The sequence below is a fragment of the Physeter macrocephalus genome, chromosome 6 (genome assembly GCF_002837175.3).
Source record: "Physeter macrocephalus isolate SW-GA chromosome 6, ASM283717v5, whole genome shotgun sequence".
NCBI classification, from domain to species: domain Eukaryota; kingdom Metazoa; phylum Chordata; class Mammalia; order Artiodactyla; family Physeteridae; genus Physeter; species Physeter macrocephalus.
This window is the reverse complement of record NC_041219.1, coordinates 59,403,102-59,424,960: the sequence shown is the minus strand read 5'-3', so window position 1 is coordinate 59,424,960 and position 21,859 is coordinate 59,403,102. Positions and strand designations below refer to the sequence as shown.

At 47.6% G+C, this 21,859-nt stretch overlaps 2 protein-coding genes and 1 pseudogene across 5 annotated transcripts in view; 2 read left to right on the top strand and 1 right to left on the bottom strand.

Annotated features, from left to right (window-relative positions):
• Positions 1-100: 100 nt before the first annotated feature.
• M6PR (mannose-6-phosphate receptor, cation dependent) lies at positions 101-10,754 on the top strand. Its single transcript, XM_007101837.4, has 7 exons — positions 101-1,328; positions 6,401-6,574; positions 7,338-7,504; positions 8,550-8,659; positions 8,935-9,065; positions 9,628-9,754; positions 10,226-10,754. The coding sequence occupies exons 2-7, from the start codon at positions 6,402-6,404 to the stop codon at positions 10,346-10,348; spliced, it is 831 nt and encodes a 276-aa protein (XP_007101899.1). The 5' UTR covers positions 101-1,328; position 6,401; the 3' UTR covers positions 10,349-10,754.
• Positions 1,335-6,394, top strand: LOC114486468 (40S ribosomal protein S6-like; annotated as a pseudogene).
• A 775-nt stretch (positions 10,755-11,529) lies between the features above and the next one.
• The window catches only part of PHC1 (polyhomeotic homolog 1), a 22,997-nt gene continuing 12,667 nt past the window's right edge, over positions 11,530-21,859 (bottom strand). For 3 of the 4 annotated variants that reach the window (XM_024129039.3, XM_024129041.3, XM_028490994.2), the window contains 9 exons: positions 20,450-20,939; positions 18,294-19,048; positions 17,577-17,724; positions 17,127-17,338; positions 16,411-16,525; positions 15,463-15,571; positions 15,105-15,255; positions 14,410-14,641; positions 11,530-12,929 (listed from right to left, as the gene is read on the bottom strand). In XM_024129039.3, the coding sequence (XP_023984807.1) occupies positions 12,775-12,929; positions 14,410-14,641; positions 15,105-15,255; positions 15,463-15,571; positions 16,411-16,525; positions 17,127-17,338; positions 17,577-17,724; positions 18,294-19,048; positions 20,450-20,939 (2,367 nt within the window). In that variant the 3' untranslated portion in view covers positions 11,530-12,774. Of the gene's footprint in view, positions 12,930-14,409; positions 14,642-15,093; positions 15,256-15,462; positions 15,572-16,410; positions 16,526-17,126; positions 17,339-17,576; positions 17,725-18,293; positions 19,049-20,449; positions 20,940-21,859 lie in introns of all 4 variants that reach the window. The other variant, XM_028490995.2, reaches the window with a different exon arrangement.

Below are 21,859 nucleotides of genomic sequence, written 5' to 3'. Positions count from 1 at the left end.
GGGGGGCTTCCCTGGTGGCGCAGTGGTTGGGAGTCCGCCTGCCGATGCGGGGGACGCGGGTTCGTGCCCCGGTCTGGGAGGATCCCACGTGCCGCGGAGCGGCGGGGCCCGTGAGCCATGGCCGCTGAGCCTGCGCGTCCGGAGCCTGTGCTCCGCAACGGGAGAGGCCACAGCAGTGCGAGGCCCGCGTACCGCAAAAAAAATAAAAAATAAAAATAAATCCAGTACCCATCCGAGGAGACGCTGGGAGGCACACGCAAATGCAACGGAGGAATCAAAGCAGAAAGAAACCAGACTAAAGCCAGGTGCGAGCAGCCAGCGGGCACTGGGAGGACGGAACGGTTCCAGCTGAAGACGGTTGAGTCCAGGAGTCACAGGCGCCTCTGAACCGAGTTCTATGAACGGGTAGGACTTCCACACGCGGCTAAGACGCCACACGTGAGAGACACCGCAAAGGATCTTAGCAAAGGCGCAAAGACCAAAAATTGACTTGTCTCGGTCAGCAGAAGTGGCTGCAGAGTGTTTATCACGCAAAATGCCGGAGGGATGATAAGGCTAACTGGCATAACAACCCCTGCCGCACCTCAAGGTGCTAAACCGGAGACGGGACGTAAAGAACCAAAGTGACGGTAAGAAAGCCAGGAGGACCACGGCTCGGTCGCTCTCCACTATCCTCTAGGGACAACGCGACTCGGGGCCAGCACGCAGCGAAACAGCGCCCCCCTCGGGCGGCAGACGTTCTGAGTCAGCAACCGGCACGAGAACTACAGCTCCCGCCGCGGCCTGGGGATCTGGCCCCGCCCCGCATTTCCACTTCCGCCGCCCTCCGGTCTGACCTACCAGGGAGCGAGCCTGGCGCCTGACCGCGCGTGACCCCCGCGTGACCCCGCGTGACAGGGGCCCGAGCCGAGAGGCCGGGAGGTGGGAGTCTGGGACCCCAGAACGGCGACCCGCAAAGGTGGAACTAAACTTGCAAATCTCAATAGGGATTGGAGTTGATGCCGCGAGGGCGGAGCCTAACGCCCACGGTCCTGGCCAATCAGCGTCCGGGATGATCTGAGAGGCCGGGAAGGGGAAAGGGGCGAAACGGTTCTACGGTGACATGCCGCGGGGTCTAGTGGGAGCAGCAGTTGCCCAGCGGCCGCCCGGCACTTCCTGTTTCCGGTTCCCGGAGTGGAACCCAGCGAGGCGCTCGTGGGGTCGCTGGCTCTGCGGCGAGCTCTGGAACCGGGGTCTGCGGCCAGCCCCTCGCTGGTCCTGTCTCCCAGCCGCGAGCAGGTACTCGGCCGGGGATTCTGAGCTGTGGCTGCTCCGTTTGCCCGTGACACGTGAGTATGAGGGGCGTGGAGGAGGAGTGGGCTGGAGAGCGCTCATCCCTCGTGGCTGTGACGGGGGCCGGTATCGCTGAGTCTCCCTTGGCCCGGGTTCTAGCCCAAAAATCCAGCTAAGGAGCCTGAGGGTAGAAAGGCGGAAGTGTAAGGTTGGGGAGTTACAGGGTCGCCAAGGGAGTGAGGGAGAAAGGATCTCCAAGACCAGTTTGGAAGGCAGGGAAAGGAAGGTCGCGAAGTCTGGAGTCCGTTCGAGGTGTTACTGGATACCCGTGGACGGGATTTTGGCCCGCATCGTAGAGGGAGGTCAGGTGGCATCATTTGTAGAGGGTATGGCCCTAAGCATTTGGAAAGTCGGGAGACTAGACAGGACGCGAATGTCTGGAAGCCTGGAAGAAGTTTGAGGGAGATGAGTGTATAGTACGAAGACTCGCCAATAGAGGGATTTGCGTTCCTCTTTGGAGGGAGCTTCCGCCCTTGGGCCATAGAGCTGCTTTCTTAAGGCTTTTCAACCTTGGGCGGTTCAGCTAGTTAGGGCTGCTCTTCTGAAAGTGTGGGCTGCTGGAGACAGGAGTTAAGGGCCGTCGCCATCAGAAATGAGCCAGAGAGAAGAAGGTAGAAATTCCACCGAAAAACAGAAAATAGTCACGGCTAGTCTTAAGGAGCGGGGGAAGTGAGTGGTACAGAGGCCCAGTGATGTAAAGTGTTTCCCAATTCCTGGCTTAATCATTGGTCATCCCATTGGAGGAGAATTTTTAAGCCTTAACTCTATGGATCTATCGTTGTAGAACAAGAAAATTGAAAGGGATTTTTCAAAATCTTTAAGTCCTGCCGCTTGTTTCCAAAGTATCTAGGACAAACTCTTGCATCTTGAGAATCTAATTGTAGCACAATTAGATGTAAAAAGGGACTACCCAGCCCTTGCATTTCATACTCTTACCAATACATTTTTGCACTCCTTTATTTATCAGAAAATAGCTTTATACCATGACTCATTCAAGTTGCCTTACAATAACTTCATGCATGTTTAATACTTGTATAACCTAAGGCAAGTAACTTAAGCTCTGTAGGAATCAGTTTTCTCATCTGTAAAATGGGAGAAATTATACCTACTTTTCTGGGTTGTGAAGATTGACGAACATAATCTAGATAAAGCACTTAGAGCATATGCCACTGAATCAAAGAGAAGCAGCTCAAACGTAGCCAGACCTTAAGCAGGAAAGAGAAGAATATATCTCTTTTTATCTCCTATCTTTTTGAACCAATAATTAAATGAAAGCTAGTTCAACTCAACTAATGCTGACTGCGGGGTGTTCAGCCCTTCATCCTTTCCCAGTTTTGTGAGAGTCTCTGTTCTGATTTGGGAAAAGAAATCATCAGCTGTTAACAGATAAGGAACTAACTTTGAAGCCAAAGAACACAGCCTTCTGTGTGAGCATCCCTCCAGAAAATGGTCCTGGATAAAAGAATATTGAAAGCACAGAAAGTTGAGATTTCAAATTGGGTCCTGAGAGAATATAAAGAAAATGTCATGCTTAATCAGTCTAATAAAAGGAGCTTCTTATTTTAGTCAACTGGTCAAGTTGTGTGGAGCAGTGAGTTAATTTAGAGAAGGTAGGAGTTTGAGGTCTGGGTTCTTTATTCCGCCTCCAATTTAGTGAACTGTGTAAGGGGTCACTTCCCCTTCTTGCTTTGTCAAAATGAAAGCAAGACTTTGACTGCCTACTCTGATCCCCAAAAAACTTAATGTTAAAGGAATGGTTAAATGTAGGCCATGAGCTCAGAGCCGCACTATCTGGTTCACTCCACTAGCTGTGTCTAGTTTTCTCCTCTGTAAAATAAGGACAGTCATTGTATTTACTGCATAGGGTTTTTGTAAGGCTTAACTGGTTAATGTATGTTAAATGCCTAGCAAAAGGCAAGCACTCTATTAAAAGTGTTTCCTGTTGATGCTTTGTATGTGTTTATGGGAGCCTCAGACTTTGTGGCTGGCTATACTTATTCTATGGAAACACCTTATTACTATTACTACAATGAATTGATGTTTGGAGTACACCAAGTCGGGGAGATGACTTCCCAAGTATTGGTTGCCTTGGTGGAATGTGGGAAACGGAATGTCAAATGTGGGACCTCCCTGGCAGCGCAGTGGTTAAGAGTCCACCTGCCAATGCAGGGGACACGTGTTTGATCCCCGGTCCGGGAAGATCCCACATGCCACGGAGCAACTAAGCCCGTGCGCCGCAACTGCTGAAGCCCACGCGCCTAGAGCCCGTGCTCCGCAACAAGAGAAGACGCCGCAGTGAGAAGCCCATACACTGCAACAAAGAGTAGCCCCCGCTCACTGCAGCTAGAGAAAGCCCGCGTGCAGTAATGAAGACCCAACACCGCCAAAAATAAATAAATAAAATAAATTTTTAAAAAAGAATGTCAAATGTAAGTTCGTTTAGCTCTTTATCATGGTGCCTCAGAGGAGGTTGGCCACTTCAGGATGAAGGTGAACATCTCTTTCCCAGCCAATGGCTGCCAGAAACTCACTGAAGTGGATGATGAACAAAAACTTCATACCTTTTGTAAGAAGCATGTGGCCACAGAAGTTGCTGCTGATGCTGTGGGTGAAGAATGGAAGGGTTACGTGGTCTGAATCGGCGGGAACAACAGACAAGGTTTTCCCCATGAAGCAGGTGTCTGGACCCATAGTAGAGTCTACCCGCTACTGAGTACGGGGCATTCCTGTCACATACCAAGGAGGACTGGAGAAAGAAAGCACAAATCTGTACGGGGTTGCATTGTGGATGCCAATCTGAGTGTTCTCAATTTGGTCATAGTGGGAAAAGGGGAGAAGCATATTTCTGGACTCACAGATACAACTTCGCCTCGTCACCTGGGGCCCAAAAGAGCTAGCAGAATCCACAAACTTTTCAGTCTCTCTCTATGTCCGCCAGTATATTGTGAGAGAAAACCCCTAAACAAAGAAGGTAAGAAACCTAGGACCGAAGCATACAAGACTCAGCGTCTTGTTACTCCACGTGTTCTGCAACACAAACGTCAGCATATTGCTCTGAACAAACAGCATACTAAGAAAATAAGGAAGAGGCTGCAGAATATGCTAAACTCTTGGCCAAGAGAATGAAGGAGGCCAAAGAAAAACACCAGGAACAGATTGCCAAGAGACAGAGGCTGTCCTCTGAGAGCTTCTACCTCTAAGTCCGCGAGTCCAGTCAAAAACGAGATTTTCTAAGAGTAACAAATAAATGAGATCAGACATCCAAAAAAAAAAACGTAAGTTTGTTGAGTAGTGTGGAGAAAATTTATTCAGGTACCTATTAGTACCCATTAAATTCTGCCTGTTTTAAGTTTTATATGCTAAAAATGCAGTGGAGTCAGTGGACCAGCATGACAAAGAATTAGAGGACTTTAAAAGAGTATTCAAACCAAAGTCCAGACTTGTAGTATGGAAACATTTTATCGTAAGTGAGAAAAGTTTGGAAGAATTGAATCTTTGTATCAGAAAAATTGGTGATACTGTTGTAAAATTAACAAGTAGCAATGGCCTAAGGGATCATTAATGGATACCAAAGTGAATTCTTTTGAAAGGGTAAATCAGTGTATCCTGGGTGTAAAGATGGAATTAGAGAAAAGAAAATGAGTTTGGGAAACAGAGCCGCGTGTTTCCATTCCTAAAGCAGTACAAGCATCAGATGAATTGGATTTGCTAAATTGTAAAGTGACATGATGATTCCCAAGAGTTATCAGCAGTTGGAAGCTGGAAACTCTTGAGGTTCATGACTTGTGGAGCCTGAGGAGGGTTTTGGAATACTTATTCAAACCACTCATTTGGACCTAGTGAATTTTGTTCTCCCTATCATTTAAATGATTGAATGATTTTTCAGAGGTGAGACATCAGAACAGGTAGATGTCGAGTTTTAGGTGCTGTGGCTGTGTTTATCTCTGTTCATCCTTCTTATGGTGAATATGAACAAAGACTGTTAGATGCTCCTGAATATTAAAATGAGGGCTTAGGTCCCAAAGTATTCAAGTCTCTTTCTCTATTTTACATCTTTCTTAATAACTTCCAACTAGCCCTTATCGAGTGTCAATTGTAATTTGAGTATTATCTTATGGAGGGCCACTGGTTTAAGCAGTGTTTATGAACCAGTATTGAACCCTAAATAATGAGACATCTTAATCTAATTTCTCGCCAAATGGTAAAGAGGCAAGGATGTCTCCACCAGGCTGTCATAATTTAATTCTTTTTGTTCTTTCCTTTCCCTCTTCTCAGCCTCATAGTTTGTTCTGAAGGACTTACCTATGAATTAGACTGAAAGTGATTGGTATATAGAGACAGTTTCCCGACACAGGTGATAGATATATATGTGCATGTGTGTATATACGTATATATATGTATATCTCTATATGGGTTTCCTAACACAGGTGCTCCTGGCACAGAGATATTAAAAGGTAATATTTGTTGCATATGCCAAATGATCTTATAGCTTCTGCATAATCAAAATACTGTTCGTTGGTCACACTTAAGTATTCTCTAGGCCACTGATTGGTTCTTCTGACAGTTTCTAGGACCAAAAATGTGTTTTTCTCCCAATACAGCGTAGAGGTCTAGATATTCTTTTTTTGTGCGCACCTTGCAGAAATCTCAACAACAATCTGTAGACACTAACTCTTCACCAGGGCCAATGCTGTCCTCTTTGTTGAATGCACGTGAAAGGGGCACGAGAAGGACAGGAGGTGATCAGTGGTGTCAGGCAAGGGAGTCAGCCAGGAGGAAGCTTTTGCAATAAGTCTTAAAAAGAAAAAGAGAAACCTGGAGACTTAAGATTCCAATTCTGAATATTAAATAATGGGGAAAACAGAACTTGAAATGGAGACAAGAAAATAAAGCCCAGCGTCACAATAATGAAGAAAACTGGCTAGTGTAAAATAATAGGTGGTGGGTGGAAGATTAAAAGGTTAAAAAAATACCATTCATTTATGACACATTCATATGCTTGCTTGCTTTCCCTTCTCTCCCGACCCTCTCCCTCTCTCCCTAACACACACACTCCCTCTCCCAAAAGGATGCTCCCCCTCTACAGCTCCTGGGGGACCGGCCTGCTGCTGCTGCTGGCCGCGGCAGTAAGAGAATCCTGGCAGACCGAAGAAAAAACATGCGACCTGGTAGGAGAAAAGGATAAAGAGTCAGAGAAAGAGCTGGCTCTACTGAAGAGGCTGACACCGCTGTTTAACAAAAGGTAAATGAGAAGAGTCTTAAAGGGCTTGAGAAGGTAACTTTATTAAAGAACCTCTTCCTCCTCTTACTGATTTTATTTAGTACTGATTTTATTTCCCCCCCAAACATAGGGGGGATACATGTATCATAACCTCCTCTGAGAGACGGTTCTAATCTGAACTTTAGCAATATTAGTCTTTTTGGCCGTGCTGTCTTGCTTTCCTTCATGATATAGAGCACACGCTCAGCCCGGTGTTCGGCAGCCGTGCGCAGGTACCTTATGCAGAAGAGTAGCGGTTTCCATGACTGGATCCAAGAAACCAGCTCGTACGAACTAAAAAGCATTATTTGATGCCTCGATATTTAGAAGTATCAGGATAACATTATTTAGGCCTACTGCGTCATCATAAGTGTCAGGAATCTTCTGGTATATAAATCTGAAGATAATCTTTAAGGAAGGAGGGTGTATCTCATGAACATAGACCCTTACTCAAGGGGAAGTAGTAGCTAATGTTTTAGCATAGTCTAGAGCAATTATTCTAGAAATATCTAGAATACTAGCTGTCTTGGATGCTGTATTTTAATCAGTCATCATCAACAGTTAGGGTGTTCTCTCTGGGTCATGGATATCTCATGAGGCAACAGATATTATTCACTAGGACGTTTAGCCATGACATCAGACAAATAAGTTGAGTGTACCCATTGTCGTTGTCGTTAGAAAGGAAACTGCTCTTCCTAAGGCTGACAGCTGTAACTGTCCTCTTCTTTCTGCTCACTTCTCACAGCTTTGAGAGCACCGTGGGCCAGGGCTCAGACATGTATATCTACATGTTCCGGGTGTGCCGAGAAGCTGGCAACCACACCTCTGGGGCAGGCCTGGTGCAGATCAACAAAAGTAATGGGAAGGAGACAGTAGTAGGGAGACTCAACGAGACTCAGATCTTCAATGGAAGTAAGATTCTCCCTGTTGATCAGTTAATTGAATCCCTCTGATAATCCTGTATGTCTCAGCCCTTCCCAGGCTCTTTAGTGTACCGTACGGTACGTGTGGTTCAGCTCACCCGAGATACCTGCAAACCACAGGATACCTAGTTCCACAGCTCCTCCACAGCCAAGGCTCAGGACACTTATGTGTTTGTTTTAAAGTGAGATCAAGCTTTTTGCAAACCAGTCAGTCTACAAAAATTTCCCCACCATCTTGAGTTATGTTGATAATATTTCTCAAAAGTCATAAAATCATATTGCTGGAAAGGACTATGTGAGCAACTATGGTCTATTTTCCTCCCTTAAGCAGATAAATACATTATTCATTGCACATTGTTCCTCCTATAAATAACATAATAAAAAACAACGTCAGGAGTTTGGGGCTAGGGGTCAGAAGACTGGATTTTTGATCCAGCTCATATTTATTTGTCCTGTGACCTTGAAAAATCATTTCACCTTTTTGATTGTTTTCTCATGTGCAAAATTGGAAGCACTGTCCTTACCTGATTCACCTCACGTGATTAGTGATCAAATGATACTTTGCAAAAGAAATTTGAACCCAGTAAATACTAAAGAAGGAAAAATGCCCCCCAGTCTTCAAAATCATCCACTTTGAATTTATCTGTGGCGACTTTATGATCTTAGGCTTTCCATTGCCACCAAGTAATTGTATGGAACCTCTTCTTTTGATGTTAGCAGGTATTCGGAAAACGTGAGTCATGATTAAGGTATGGATCATAATTGTATTCGCACTATCGATTGCCTTAATTTTTGTGGAAGATTAAGGTTATTCTTGTATGACTGTCTGATTCTTAGTTGTCTTATTAAGGGAACGCATAGCTGTTATAAAGGAGCGAGGTTTAGCTGCTGTTTCTGGTATACAGAGCTCATCCTGAAAGGGTTATTTTAATTACAGCCAATTTCATTGAACTCACTTCCACGCTACCACAGTGCCCAGGTCGGCCTCTGCTTTTCCCGCACCCCAAAGCTCCATTTTCCTTGTCCCTCCTCAGGTAATTGGATCATGCTGATCTATAAAGGGGGTGATGAATATGACAGTCACTGTGGCAAGGAGCAGCGTCGGGCAGTGGTGATGATCTCCTGCAATCGACACACCCTAGCGGTGAGGCACCCTGGGGCCTGGGAGCCTAGAGAGGAGAGGAAAGGACTGGCCTGAGGTGGGAGAGACTGTCCAGAGGGAACAAGATTATTGGGACGGAAGAGATAAAACGAGTTCAGCTTTTCCCTGAGTCATAGGCACCCGTGTTCCATCATACATGGAAGAGGAGGTTTTGAACCAGGAGAAAGCAAATGTTTTGTGGGTTTTGTGGGTTTGTGCTTTTTTCAGACACGTGTCAGACACAACGTAAATGTTGTGTTCTGTCCTCTTGTCATCAGGACAATTTTAACCCTGTGTTTGAGGAGCGAGGCAAAGTCCAAGATTGTTTCTACCTCTTTGAGATAGACAGCAGCCTGGCCTGTTCCCCAGAGATCTCCCACCTCAGCGTGGGTTCTATCTTACTTGTCACGTGAGTACTTTTTCCTTTATCAGTCCAAACCTTTTTTTTTTTTAAACTCCACAATTATTTGGAGGTCTATAGGTAGAAGTAGTGTGTGTGCATGTATATGTTATACTATAATTTGTAAAAATCCTCTTTAGACTCTGTGCAAGTTTTAAAAAAATGACTTATTTAATGTTTTGTCCCCAATAAATATCTGCATTTGGATGTAGGGTTTTTTCCCTACTGGAGGGCTGGACAGTTTTTAATATGCTGCCATTAGATTAGAACTTTTAAAGAAATGGAGTTGTAGATCTAACGGTGACTGTTCTCAGCCCTAAGTCAGAGTCACAAACTCTGCCTTATTTTATTCTGATCATTTTGGTTTTCTCAGACTGACACTCTAATTGGTTTTCTAAGGACCTACCAGCCCCCTTGTTCATTCAACTGACTACCCCCCTTTTTTTTTTTCCTTTCATTTTTATGGAACACAGCTTAGGAAACAGGTAACACTGAATATAGAGATTATCTTTAGTATCCGAGTCATACTATTCCTTGGTTTTTGAGTATAGATGTCTTTCTCCCTCAACAGGTTTGCATCGCTGATCGCTGTCTACGTCATTGGGGGGTTCCTGTACCAGCGACTGGTGGTGGGAGCCAAAGGAATGGAGCAGTTTCCACACCTGGCCTTCTGGCAGGACCTCGGCAACCTGGTAGCAGTAAGTAGCGGGCCAGCTGGCTGAGTCCGTGGCCTACAGACAAGGTTGAATGACCAGCCATCCTGGTTTGCCCAGACTGAGGGGTTTCCTGAGACACAGGACACGGGGTGCTAAAACCACAAAAGTCCCAGCAAACCAAGATAGTTGGTTGCCCTAGTACAGATAAGCAACATAGCATCTTCGTGTCTGGCCTTGCTAAGGCTTGGATGGAAGAGCAGTCCTTTTGCTGAGATTTGGGAACCTGATACAGCTCTCAAGGGGCCTAAGTGAGGAAAGGGTGAGGCCAAGTTAGAACCTGTCTGTTCTTCCCCACATTCGATTCAGGCTGATCCTTGGAGCTTTGGGGTTCTCTCTTCATTATCCCTGGAGAAAACCAGTTGCTGCCACATTCGTGGACCATAAACATACTCTGCCCACCTGAAAGCTGCTGATTTCAAATGATCGTTTCCTTCCTTTCCTTTCCCCCTACAGGATGGTTGTGACTTTGTGTGCCGATCTAAACCCCGAAACGTGCCTGCTGCATATCGTGGTGTGGGGGATGACCAGCTGGGGGAGGAGTCAGAAGAAAGGGATGATCATTTATTGCCGATGTGATTGCACTTTAAATGTCCGGCTTCTTCAGCCCCCAAACCAAAGCGTCCTCAGCCAGGTTTCTTAAGCAGCCTCCACTCCAGTCTCTCATCTCACCCTTAATATTGCTCTTACTTTCCGGTTTGCTTTTGGTTTGCATCCACTTGTCAGTAGTAGAAATGCCTTCCCTTTGTTCCCTATTTGTTTTCCCTCCTGAGAGGTACAGTTGTAGGACAGAGCTAATATAATAGGGCCAATGACAGCAGAGGCTGTTGTACTGTCTCTTGGTATGAGAAAGTACAAGTAGGGGAGTTTTCATGAGCAAAAGGGTGTGGCAGGCTCCCTGACCCTTCCTTTTTTAAACACGTTTTCACAAGTTTTTGAGACACTGGATTTCTTTAATTAAAAAAAAAAAAAAAAAGCAAAGAAACATTATTTATACAAGGTTTGATTGCTTTCATGCCGTTACTCTGTACCCTACAGTAGTCTCCATGAGAATCTGGATGTAATCTCTTGCTGCTTGGAACTATTTTGCAGTGATTACTTGGTTGTATCCAAGTACTGCCATTTGGTTCGAGCCTGGTGATGTCGTAGACTTAATTCTTCCACCTCTGGGATTAGGATGGGAAAATTTGAAATTTCCCAATTAGAGGATTAAAAGGTACCATACATCATTTGCTGGCATTGGAGTGACTTTATAGCTGGAGCTAGGACCTTGGTTGTGGTCTTAGGTTATTGGTCCATCTGCAGCCAAAATGCCTAATCCAGAAGTCCAGTCCATCGGAAAGGGACATTAAAATTGACCTCCTATGCTGCCAGGGCTCCAGAAAAGGGAAGTCTGTTTACCTTGTGGTGGGATCTCCTTGATGACTTTCTTCTCCCACTTGCAGTCAAAGCTGGCAAAGCTTTTCTTACTCCTAAAACGTTCCCTCTATCAGTATTTCTAAACATGTTGCACTTTTCCTTCATAGGCATGTCATTTTGACTTTTTTTTTTTTTTTTTGCCCCCAGTCTTCTGGAAAGGGAATGGAGGCAGAAGTGGGACATCCCGGGCTCTCCGCCTTCCGCCCTGGCTGCGGCGGCTGCGGCGCTTGTCCCTTTTTCTGGCTCAGGGACGCGTCTTCTTGCCCACAACATTACTTCTGTGGGGAGACGGTCTTAATCTTCTGATGCTTCCACCTTTCTGTTCAGGCCATGTGCCCAGAAACCTGGCCTGATCTTTGTGTGATAGTGAGCCTGGGCCACTGAAGAGTAACAAACATGGCTCCACTGGACACAGGAGGATGGAATCAATAGGCAGGGGCCTTTTTCAGCCTTTAGAGAAGGAAATGAAATGATTTCATCTTTGGACTTTTAAATACTATTGGAATGATTTTTTTTCTTCTTTCTAAACAGGGAAAATAATGTTATAAAAGCATCATCTTTTTTGTTATTTGTTTGCATCCCTCCCCCACTCTGGTGTTTTAAAAATGCAAAAAATATATACATTTTTTTGTACAAAAACACTTAAAAGATTAAAAAAAAAACCACGTTGGCCTAGTCATTTGTGTGAAAAAAGAGGGTAGATACACTGGAATGATGGAGTAAGAGACAACTGAGACCAATTTTCATCCTTTTACTGAGGAGGAAAAAAAATATTTAATATTTTTGTTGTATAAGGTATAGCGCCTAAGGCAGGTACTTCTATTCCTGACCTCAGTCCCACGCGCTCCTGCTTTATAAAGCTATAGGACAGAGCAGAGTTGGAATGGAAAAGAAAGGTGGGGTAGGAGACAACAGATAAACTGGAAAGGAGCAGGGGGAGGCGGAAAGAAAGACAACAGCCACATGTGTGCCCAAAACTTTTAGTCCCTGCAGCAAATCAGAATGATGCCAACCCAGTCTCTACCCTGGCTGGTGACCCTGCCGTGGATGCAGGAGAAAATATCCAATACTAAGGGAGTGACAACAAAACTCTGGGCCACAGCTACAGTCAGACGATCCCGAGGGAAGAGGGAGTGCCAGATTTTGCTACTTGTGTCACACAAGCTGGAAAACCCTAGCTCCCCCGCTGCTGAGGCACACCTACACTCCACCCATTTCCTCGCCTCACCATACTGTACATTCCTCCTCTAGGAGAATTCTGACCCTGGCTAGACACTCCGCTCCGGGATAAGGCCGAGCAGTCCTGGTTCTCTAGACTGCCTCTTTTATAAAGATCGGATTAGGGTAGGTGAGAATCATAAAGATTTTAAAAATAAAGTAGAACCCAGAGAAATGTCAAAGCTGCCACCATGTAGCACCAGCGGCCAATTCTTGCACTTGTCTTCCCTGTCTCAGTAATCCCCTCTACAGAAGACATACATAATTGGAACAGCTCTGTCTTCCCTGTGAAGTCTCTGCTGGCACCAGGTTATAACCTGGACAGTGGGGAGTGTCTGCCTTAGGCTGGTTTGTGCAAGAGGGCCACCTTAGGTCTCCTTGAGGACGTTTATCTTGGCGCAGATCTTGAGGGCAGGGCCCAGCTTGATGTTCATGGCACTCATAAGATGTTCCTCTTTAAGTAATAAAAGGGCCTGTCCATCAATCTCCTGGGAACGAAACTCCTCTGCAATCTCTTGGCAGCCTAGAAGGAAATGATGGGAATATGTATGAGAAACTACACGGTAGCACCAAAGTACTTGTCCTAAATTCAGTAATACAGTGGGCCTGAGATGGCAAGCTTTGGAAGCAAAATGAAATCAGAGCAACTGGCTATTTATAAAAACAAAAAGAGCCAAGACAGGGACTTCCCTGGTGGCGCAGTGGTTAAGAATCCGCCTGCCAGTGCAGGGGACGTGGGTTCAATCCCTGGTCCGGAAAGATCCCACATGCCGCAAAGCAACTAAGCCCGTGTGCCACAACTACTGAGCCTGCGCTCTAGAGCCCACAAGCCACAACCGCTGAGCCCAAACGCCGCAACTGCTGAGGCCCACGCACCTAGAGCCCACGCGCCCAGAGCCCGTGCTCCCCAACGAGAAGCCCATGCACCGCAGCGAGGAGCGGCCTCCGCTCGGCACAACTAGAGAAAGCCTGCGCGCAGCAACGGAGACCCAGTGCAGCCGAAGTATTAACTAATTTTTTTTTAAAAGGGAGCCAAGATAAAGAAAAGAACAACTAAGTTGTTCAACCAGAGAGATACCTTCATTCAGATAAAACTGAGGGGGACAAAAGGAGGGAGCAATATATATGTTTTCTTTGACACTGGCAAGAAAATCAAAGTTAAGAGCCGTCGTGACATCTTTAAGGGCCCAGAATTCAGACAAAATACCAAGAAGGGTAGGATGGTTTTCCTGCTGGAGAAAGCCATCCCCGCTTTGTCAAGAATAGCTTATCTGCCAATGCAGGGGACACAGATTCGAGCCCTGGTCCGGGAAGATCCCACGTGCCGCGGAGCAACTAAGCCCGTGTGCCACAACTACTGAGCCTGCTCTCTAGAGCCCGCGAGCCACAACTACTGAAGCCTGTGCACCTAGAGCAGCCCATGCTCCGCAACAAGAGAAGCCGCTGCAATGAGAAGCCCGCGCACCGCAACGTAGACTAGCCCCCGCTCATCGCAACTAGAAAAAGCCCGCACGCAGCAATGAAGACTCAACGCAGCCAAAAATAATAAATAAATTAACTAAATAAATTTATTTTTTTAAAAAGAAGAATAGCTTATAAATAATCCTGCCTTGAAGAGAGCAGGGCAACAATGGCCCATTATTTCCTAATCCCCTTCTCCACTGAGAAAAGTCTTTTATCCATGGTGGGTATCCCAATTAATCACACATAAAAAAATACTTTATCTAAAAATTATTGGTAAGAATCATAGATGAAAATCAACTATTGCAAAATTACTGACATAGCAGAGGACAGTCAACCCAGGAAAACTGGGAAACCAGGCTGTGGACAAGCAACCGGAATAAATACCAAGAGTAGAGCCTTCGTCATACCACACTTAAGCCTCTACTGCTTAAGTCCGTTAACATTTCCAGTTACAAAAGCCCCCGTGGGAGGACCTAAAGAAAACTAGGAAAATGAAGCAATATAGGTGACCTGGGTTCTGGTGGACAGGCCCGCGATACCTTGTAGAGAAGCAATAAACTCATACACCTCCTCTACGCTCCAACGGCTAGGATTACTGGACAGGAACACAGGGTTGATGCCGTGTAGTTCTGGTGTAGGCGGAGCTGTATTGGGGTTCCCCAGGTCACGTTCTCCATGCCCCGCTCGCACGGATAAAGGCCCAGGAGAGGTTGGAGAGAGTGCTTCATCGTAACTGGAATTATCTGAACCCCGGCTAGAGTCCTCTTGACCCTACAGAAAAAACCGCAAAACAGGTCACAAGTAACAGCGTCATGAGGTTTCCCTCTCCCCTCCCCAGCCACCCTGGGTTTGGATTACTGTTGGGCACAGAGGAAAAACTAATCTTAGCACAAGTGAAATAATCTGTACTTCACGTGCAAATGCCCGAAGTCACCAGTCCGCTCTCGAGTGCCTTTCAAGTATGAACTGTATCCCTCTCTCGGTTCTCCCCTTCTACCAACGACTGCCCTAGATTTTCCCTCCTCAAACACGGCGTAAGGATTAACGGACAGGCAACCAGTAAGGTGAGAAGAGACAGAGGTCAGGATCTCTTGGAATTTGGAGTAAGGCAATCAAGGCAAAACCGGAGTTCTGGTCTCATACTCTTTTTAGCTGGGCAAAGGAACTGCCCTGTGGGGAAGAGGAAGGAAAAAGGCCCATTTCTGAGGTAGTGCGCCCCGCACCGGCAGCTCACCCGGTGACGCTTGCCCTGGATCTTGGCACGGGCGATGTCGGAGGAGCTGCGGCGGGGTCCGCGCCGGCGAACGCGGGCATAGTTGGCTTCTTGAAACTCTTTCATTTTTTTCCTCTTCAGCCGGAATTGGTGGCTACAGCTCACATTATACCTACGGGTCAGGGCACGTACAGGAGGTCATGAGAGCTGCCCGAGAAGACCGCCTTGCTCCCCCGCATTAAATGTGAATTGGGATTTTAAGGGCCGATTTGGGGAAGGGAATGAAAGCAGAGGAGACATTAACTATGAGCCTTGAGCAGATCCTAGGGAAGGGCTGTAAGGTTAGACGGAGGTGGGTGAGGCGGGGTGCCTACAGTACCTCTTCGCGCAAGTCATGGAGCAGAATCTCTTGGAGCCGCGAAACTGCTCTGCGGGGGCGTACTTCCCACAGTACTCGCACTTCAGGAGGTTCGCCTTCTTATCTAGCTCTGAAAACAAGGCAGCGCGGGAGGGCTGCGTCGGTGTCTGCTGCCACTCAGGCCCCCATCAGGCCCAGCGCTGGACTCTAATCACTCTCAGCGTTCCCCCCAAAGACCTACTCAACCTAATTGAGAATCCCTAAAACAAAGTTCAAGATCCAAAACCGTTAAGAACTGTCCCTCAAGAACATCACAGTCTTCCTAACCTTAAGCCAGACGATTTCCACTTTAAATGACTAATTTTATCCTGACTCATAATCTCAGATTTCAGACAAGACTGCATTTCTGAACAGGAGAGAGGAAAAGATTACTTAATGCCTGGAAAGACATAAGACCTCTCTCCCACAGAAGTTTCCAAAAGCGGGGGGGGGGGGGGGAATGTGATCAGGACTCCTTAACATGTAGTACAGAATCTAGAATAAGGAGAACTGGAAATTGAGATATAGCCTATTTCTTTTTGGCCGCACCCTGCAACATGCAGGATCTTAGTTCCCCGACCAGGGATCAAACCCGTGCCCCCTGCAGTGGAAGCGTGGAGTCCCAACCACTGAACGGCCAGGGAATCCCCAGAAATAGCCTATTTTAGATCATCTTTTGAAAAATATATCCTTATAGTAAATAATTCAACAGATTACTCTAGCTTGATAAAATTCCCCTTAATTCTATCCTATGGAACAACTTTTGTGTGAGTCTACGTATTCTGTTATATGATGTGGTTTCTGGTTTCTCAGCGTGGATGGACTTCACGTAATTCCCACTTTAAATAGATAATTCCTATTTTACACTAAGTCCTCAAACACATCTCCATCAGCCTCCTTCCCCAGATGGGTCTCTAACTAAATACTTACCAGCAGATGGGCTGTCCCCACCTAAGGGGCCACCCGACTGATTCTCATTCAGCCCTGTCACGAGGCCAGTCTGCAGTGGCTTCTCAGACTCTTTCAGTAACTGAGAACAACCCACCTGTCCCAGAAAAAGGTGAGTAAAGTTAGCCTAATTCCTTTCTGCTTCCCTATAGCTTTCCCCACCATTTTTCACCACCATGTCTTTGCCCAGATTTCTGAGTTAATGACCAAGTCCGATGCAGAGAAAACCATTTTCGATATAGCAATCAAGAGCCTCTAACTGGCTTTTTTCAGATAAGCCACTGGAGAACGGGTTCCTACCTGGGCTCCCTATTTTGTCCTTTTCCTTCCTAAATTGCAGGGAACATACTAGGAGTCAAGATACTTGTGTTCTAAGTCCTGGTTCTGCAACTCATGGTATCCAGAAAAGTCTCTTAACTTCTCTACCACAATTTTCTTCACTATAAAACAACCTAATTTGTCTAACTAAACATGACAGCTTTAGAGGTCACTTTTTTCCTTTTCTTCTCCTCTTCCCAACATTTTCACTTTCTAGTCTACATATTCTTTCTTCTCTTCACTTCCTTCTTTACAACTAACCATACAAACAACAGAATTGAACCATTCGCCAATAATTAAATAGTTCTGAGCCTTTTGATTTCGCGGAGTTTGAAAAGACGACAATCAGACCAAGCCCCGCCTTCTGACCCTGCCCTCACCGGAAAAGGTTCTGCTCCTTCCTGGATAACGAAGCCTTCGATGATGTGGGTGAGAATCTGGGGCTTCACAATGGCCTGTGGGGGCTTGGAGTCCCCCATCTGTCTGGACACCATGGCCAGCGTGGGAGGCGGTGCGGACGGGGCAGGAGCCAAGGCTACCACATCACTGCTCGGGGCACCAGCATTCACACTGGTCACTGGTTCAGCTTTGTCTGGAAAATAAACACAAGATTGAGGAACAGGTAGGCGATGACCTAGCTGATCCATCTCTGAGCCAGGTCGGCCTGGCTTCCACAGTAATACATGTTCCCTTCTGATCATTCACCCTGGATTCCCTGTGTTTGGATCTACTCCACCAAGCCTACTGAGGCAGAGTGATCTTTCAGCTCGCTCAGAACTTTCCTCTAATTTCTGTGTACTCCAGCAGCACTGCAGAAGTCAGTTACTCACCTCCAAGACCGCCCTTCTCCTCCATGGCCTTCGGGCTCTCTACTACCGGAGACGCCTTCGCAGGAAGCATTGAACTCAACGTGGAGATATCGTCTCTCTCCTCCTCTGACTCAGCCTTGCGTTTTACGGGCAATGTCTGGGGTTTGCCCTATAAAGTGAAGAACAGGAAAGAAGGGATTTATGAGTGAAGGCTAACAAGGAAACACAATTATTCCCATACTGTCAGAGAACATTTTCTTAGTTCTAGATTCCCCAATTTGTATACTTCCCACAGTACAGTAAAATTTCTGGTCATTCCCAAGAAGTGTAACTTCTACAGCAAGACAAAAAATACAACATTTTCTCCAGGTCCTCACGTAGACCTGGAGACCCTGGGTTCATCAACAGCCCAACCACGAACTGCTGTTTTTCTAAAAATCAATTTTGGTGGTTAAGGCTGTATCTTGACATAACTTCATACAGATCCAAAACCACAAAATTTCAGTGGCAAATTTAGGAGTATGATCATCGGGTATTATCTACACTAATGTCTCCCTCTTACAAAAGGAAGAAATAAATGCCAGGATCTTAACCTTCCATGAACATGTCTCTCTCTTACAAAAGCAGCAGTGATCAATACCAGTATCTTAACCTTCCTAACTCCTTATTCCCATCCGAAATTAAGCTCAGGTCCTCTCAAGGATGGTAGTGCCCTCAAAGCCATCAGGCATCACTCACCGGCAGGTGCACAGACTGCATGTAGAAGGCGGCAGGGACCTGGGCCACAACAGGTGAGGAGGCGGTGGCCGCCCCCTTCACCACGTGTGCCGTCCCCTGCACAGGAGCCAGGGTCATCCCCGAGGCCAGCGCGGGCGGGCACTCCTGCAGCGCACCAGGGGCTTGGGATGAAGGCGGCGAGGAGGCCAAGTGGGCCTGGCCGGGCTGCACTGTGCCTGGCATCCCCCGGGAAGCAGGCACGGCAGCTGCCAGCTGGGCCAGCCCCAAAGCTTGGGCCTGGGCTGTACCCGGCTGTCGGGTGCCCACGACTTGCACGGGGATGTGGGGCGGAGGTTGCTGGGCGGCTGACACCTTAGCGGCCCCCAGCTGAGGAGGCTTCACAGGGGCCACCGGTGGCTTGGACTGGATGGGGACGGGGGGCTTGGGGGCTGGCTCAGGAGGGAGCGACAAGGGCGAAGACTGCAGCATGGGCTGGACAACCAGAGTCTGGGCTGGCTGCTGGGACTGCGAAGGCGGGGCCTGCTGGGCGGGGGGGCCCTGCGGGGGCGGGGGGGCGGGGAGGGCCGCGGCCTGCTGCTGCTGCTGCTGGGCCAGCTGGAGGTGGGTGGCCGCGTGCAGCAGCTGCGCCTGGCGGTGCGGGAACTGCTGCTGGTGGTGGATGGCGATCTGCTGCTGGATCACCACCTGCTTCTGCTGCAGGTGGATCTGCTGCTGCTGCTGGATCAGGGAGTGGGGCTGGATCTGCGTGTAGGTGGCTGCGGGGACAGCCCCGAAGCGACAGAGAGGGAGGGGGGCAGAAAATCAGCAGCAGCCCCGGGAACGGGAAGGCAGAGCACCCTTCCGAGGCGGACCCAGACGGCGAACGGAAGGCGAGCCTGGAGGGGCCCGGGCAGCCGCTTGGCTCACACTCCTTCCTCCGAGTCTGACGTCACCAACTACCTCCAGTCTTAAGGGCTTCCGGGAGAGACCGCTCCCGCTCGAGCAGTTAACAGGCCTCGGTAACTTCTTGCGTTTATCTAACTTTTATTTTTTTGCTCTACTTAAATCCTGTTACTTCGCACTCAGCAAGGACAACGGCGGGCCCATCCTCTCCATGATTAGACTCAGCTCCTCAAGCACTGAGGCCATGTTTCATTCACTTTTACATCCCTAGAACCCAGCCCAGGGCCTGACACATGAGAAACACTTAGAAGTCACTGAAAGAAAAACGTCCACAGAGGTAAAGATGCCAACATCTTCCCGTGAATGCCTCGGTCTCCAAGATTTATCAGTTTGGGTCACCGCCTATAAGAAGAAGTCTTACGAGTCAGCCGCTGCGAGCTCGGACTCTACCCAGTTTCCTCCACTGTAAACTGGAGTTGGGATCTCCCCGCTCCGTACTCTACCAGAGTGTCCAGAGGATGTATGTGAAATGAAAGCACTTCGGTAACAGAAGTGCTACGGTGTGTAAATACCAGGTGTTAAACTGATAATTAACTGTTACATTTTGTGAGTACATTACTCAAGTATAGCAGCAACTAAAGAACTAGAAACAAGGGAGGCAAAAATAAACATTACCAAGTAAGGTGCACACATCTAACTCTATGCACAGCCTGAAAGCAAGAACTATTGGGGGTTATTATTATTATTTATTCTTTTTTATCCTTATCATTGATATAGATGATCACAAGTTGACTGTATTAAACCATGGCTCTACTTGCTCATCCTAAGTGCTCTAAGGCACCTATACAGTCTCTGCTCTACACTGGGCCAACTAACCGACATTAAACACATCCCTTATGCTAAACTGTAAGCTCCGTGAGCAGAGGAGTCTGTTTTTCAAAGATGTATCCCAGCACCTCCTAGAACATAGTAGGCAATTCAGAAAGAACCAAGTGAATGAATGGGTAGAGTGAGTAAACTGAAGAACTCAGGACCTAAGAAAGAGAGGACAAGGCAACTTGTAAACTGACCGCTGCCTGGTGGAAACAGACAAGATCCATCTCTGTTACCTGTCGTCCTGTCTCCCTGGACTAACATCATCAAGGCTGATGTGATTCTCTTTCCTTCCCCTAGTCCGGGACCAAGACAAGCAGGAGAAAAGGCCAAGGTATGTACTCTGACAATTTCAAACAAGTCCCGAGAGAACAATGACATTATGAGAGGTGACAGCTTACCTGAGCTAATGAGGGTCTGGCTGGGAGCAGGTGTGGCTGTCCGTGTCAGGTTCATGCCCACGCTCTGCTGGCCAGTCCCGTCTGCTTCTGCCTTCTTGGCCGCTGCACCTTCTGCTTCTGTCTGGCTGCCCTGACTCACAGTCACTGCCTGGGCTGCAGGCAAGGGCTGCACCACTCCTGTGCCCTTCCTGGGACAGCTCCCACCACCACCCACTCCTGAGGAAGGCAACTGACCCAAGCCCCCAGGTGCCTGGCCGCCTGGACCCATGGACCCCGGGATGCTATTCCCACTGCCTCCGCCAGCTTGACTAAGGTTGAGGGACTGGCCTGAGGCCCCAGAGGACGCCTGAGCCACAGCGAGGGCCTGGCTAGAGGCCTGAGAGAGGCTGGAGACAGGGGAGGCTCCAGGAGGAATGGCCTTCTGAGCGGAGCCTTGCATTTGGGGTCCTTGGACTGAGGCCTGTTGGTTCCTGACTGCCAAGTTCTGCACCTGAAAGATAAGAAGCAAAGACAGACTGAGAAGGGGAACAGGGGGCACTCAGGGCAAAGATTTCTGTGACTGATTCCGAAGCGGTGACGACAGCTACAGATATTCCACAGCCCCCCTCAACTCGTACCCCCTCCTGTACAAACATACACAGTGAAGGCCTTCCCAGGGAGGGACTCAAGTCATATTTGATTTTTCAGGCTCCTTCACTCACTATCAAATCCATCATCTAGTTTGGCTACTTCATTCCTTCAAAATGTCTCTGATTTTCCCTTTCCTCTCCATTCATTCATTCAACATCTACAAAACATCTACTATGCTTCAGGTACCACACTGGATACTGGGAATGCAGAGGTGAAAGACACGAGCCCCTGCTTTTAATGAGTACTTTCTACTAAAAACGACAAGAAAACCAAATTACACTATGCACAGATAGGCACACAGTGCTACACGAGCACAGAGAGGAGATTAACTCAGACTAGGGAGATTAGCGAAGACGTCCTAAAACAGGTGATGTCTGAGCTGAGAACCAACAGGTAATAGTGAAGGCAGGGGTTTGAAGACATAGGTGACAACACTGCAAGACCACTGAGCCAAGAAAGAGCACAGCATTTTTGGAAATTATAAATATTTCATTATGTTTGGGGTGAATTAGAGGAAATGGCAAGAAATGAAGCTAGGAAGGTAGGCTGAGGCTAGAAAGAGGACAGATCTCGAAGGGCCTGGTGTGTTAAAATAAAGAGAGCCTGGGGCTTCCCTGGTGGCACAGCGGTTGAGAGTCCGCCTGCCGATGCGGGGGACGCGGGTTCGTGCCCCGGTCCGGGAGGATCCCACATGCCGCGGAGCGGCTGGGCCCGTGAGCCATGGCCGCTGAGCCTGTGCTCCGCAACGGGAGAGGCCACAACAGTGAGAGGCCCGCGTAC

Excerpts from the sequence above, each read along its gene's own strand:
- M6PR (XM_007101837.4), top strand. The coding sequence starts at position 6,402 with ATGCTCCCCCTCTACAGCTCCTGGGGGACCGGCCTGCTGCTGCTGCTG. Across the intron at positions 7,505-8,549 it reads GACTCAGATCTTCAATGGAA|GTAATTGGATCATGCTGATC; the intron begins GTAAGATTCTCC and ends GTCCCTCCTCAG. Across the intron at positions 9,755-10,225 it reads ACCTCGGCAACCTGGTAGCA|GATGGTTGTGACTTTGTGTG; the intron begins GTAAGTAGCGGG and ends TTCCCCCTACAG.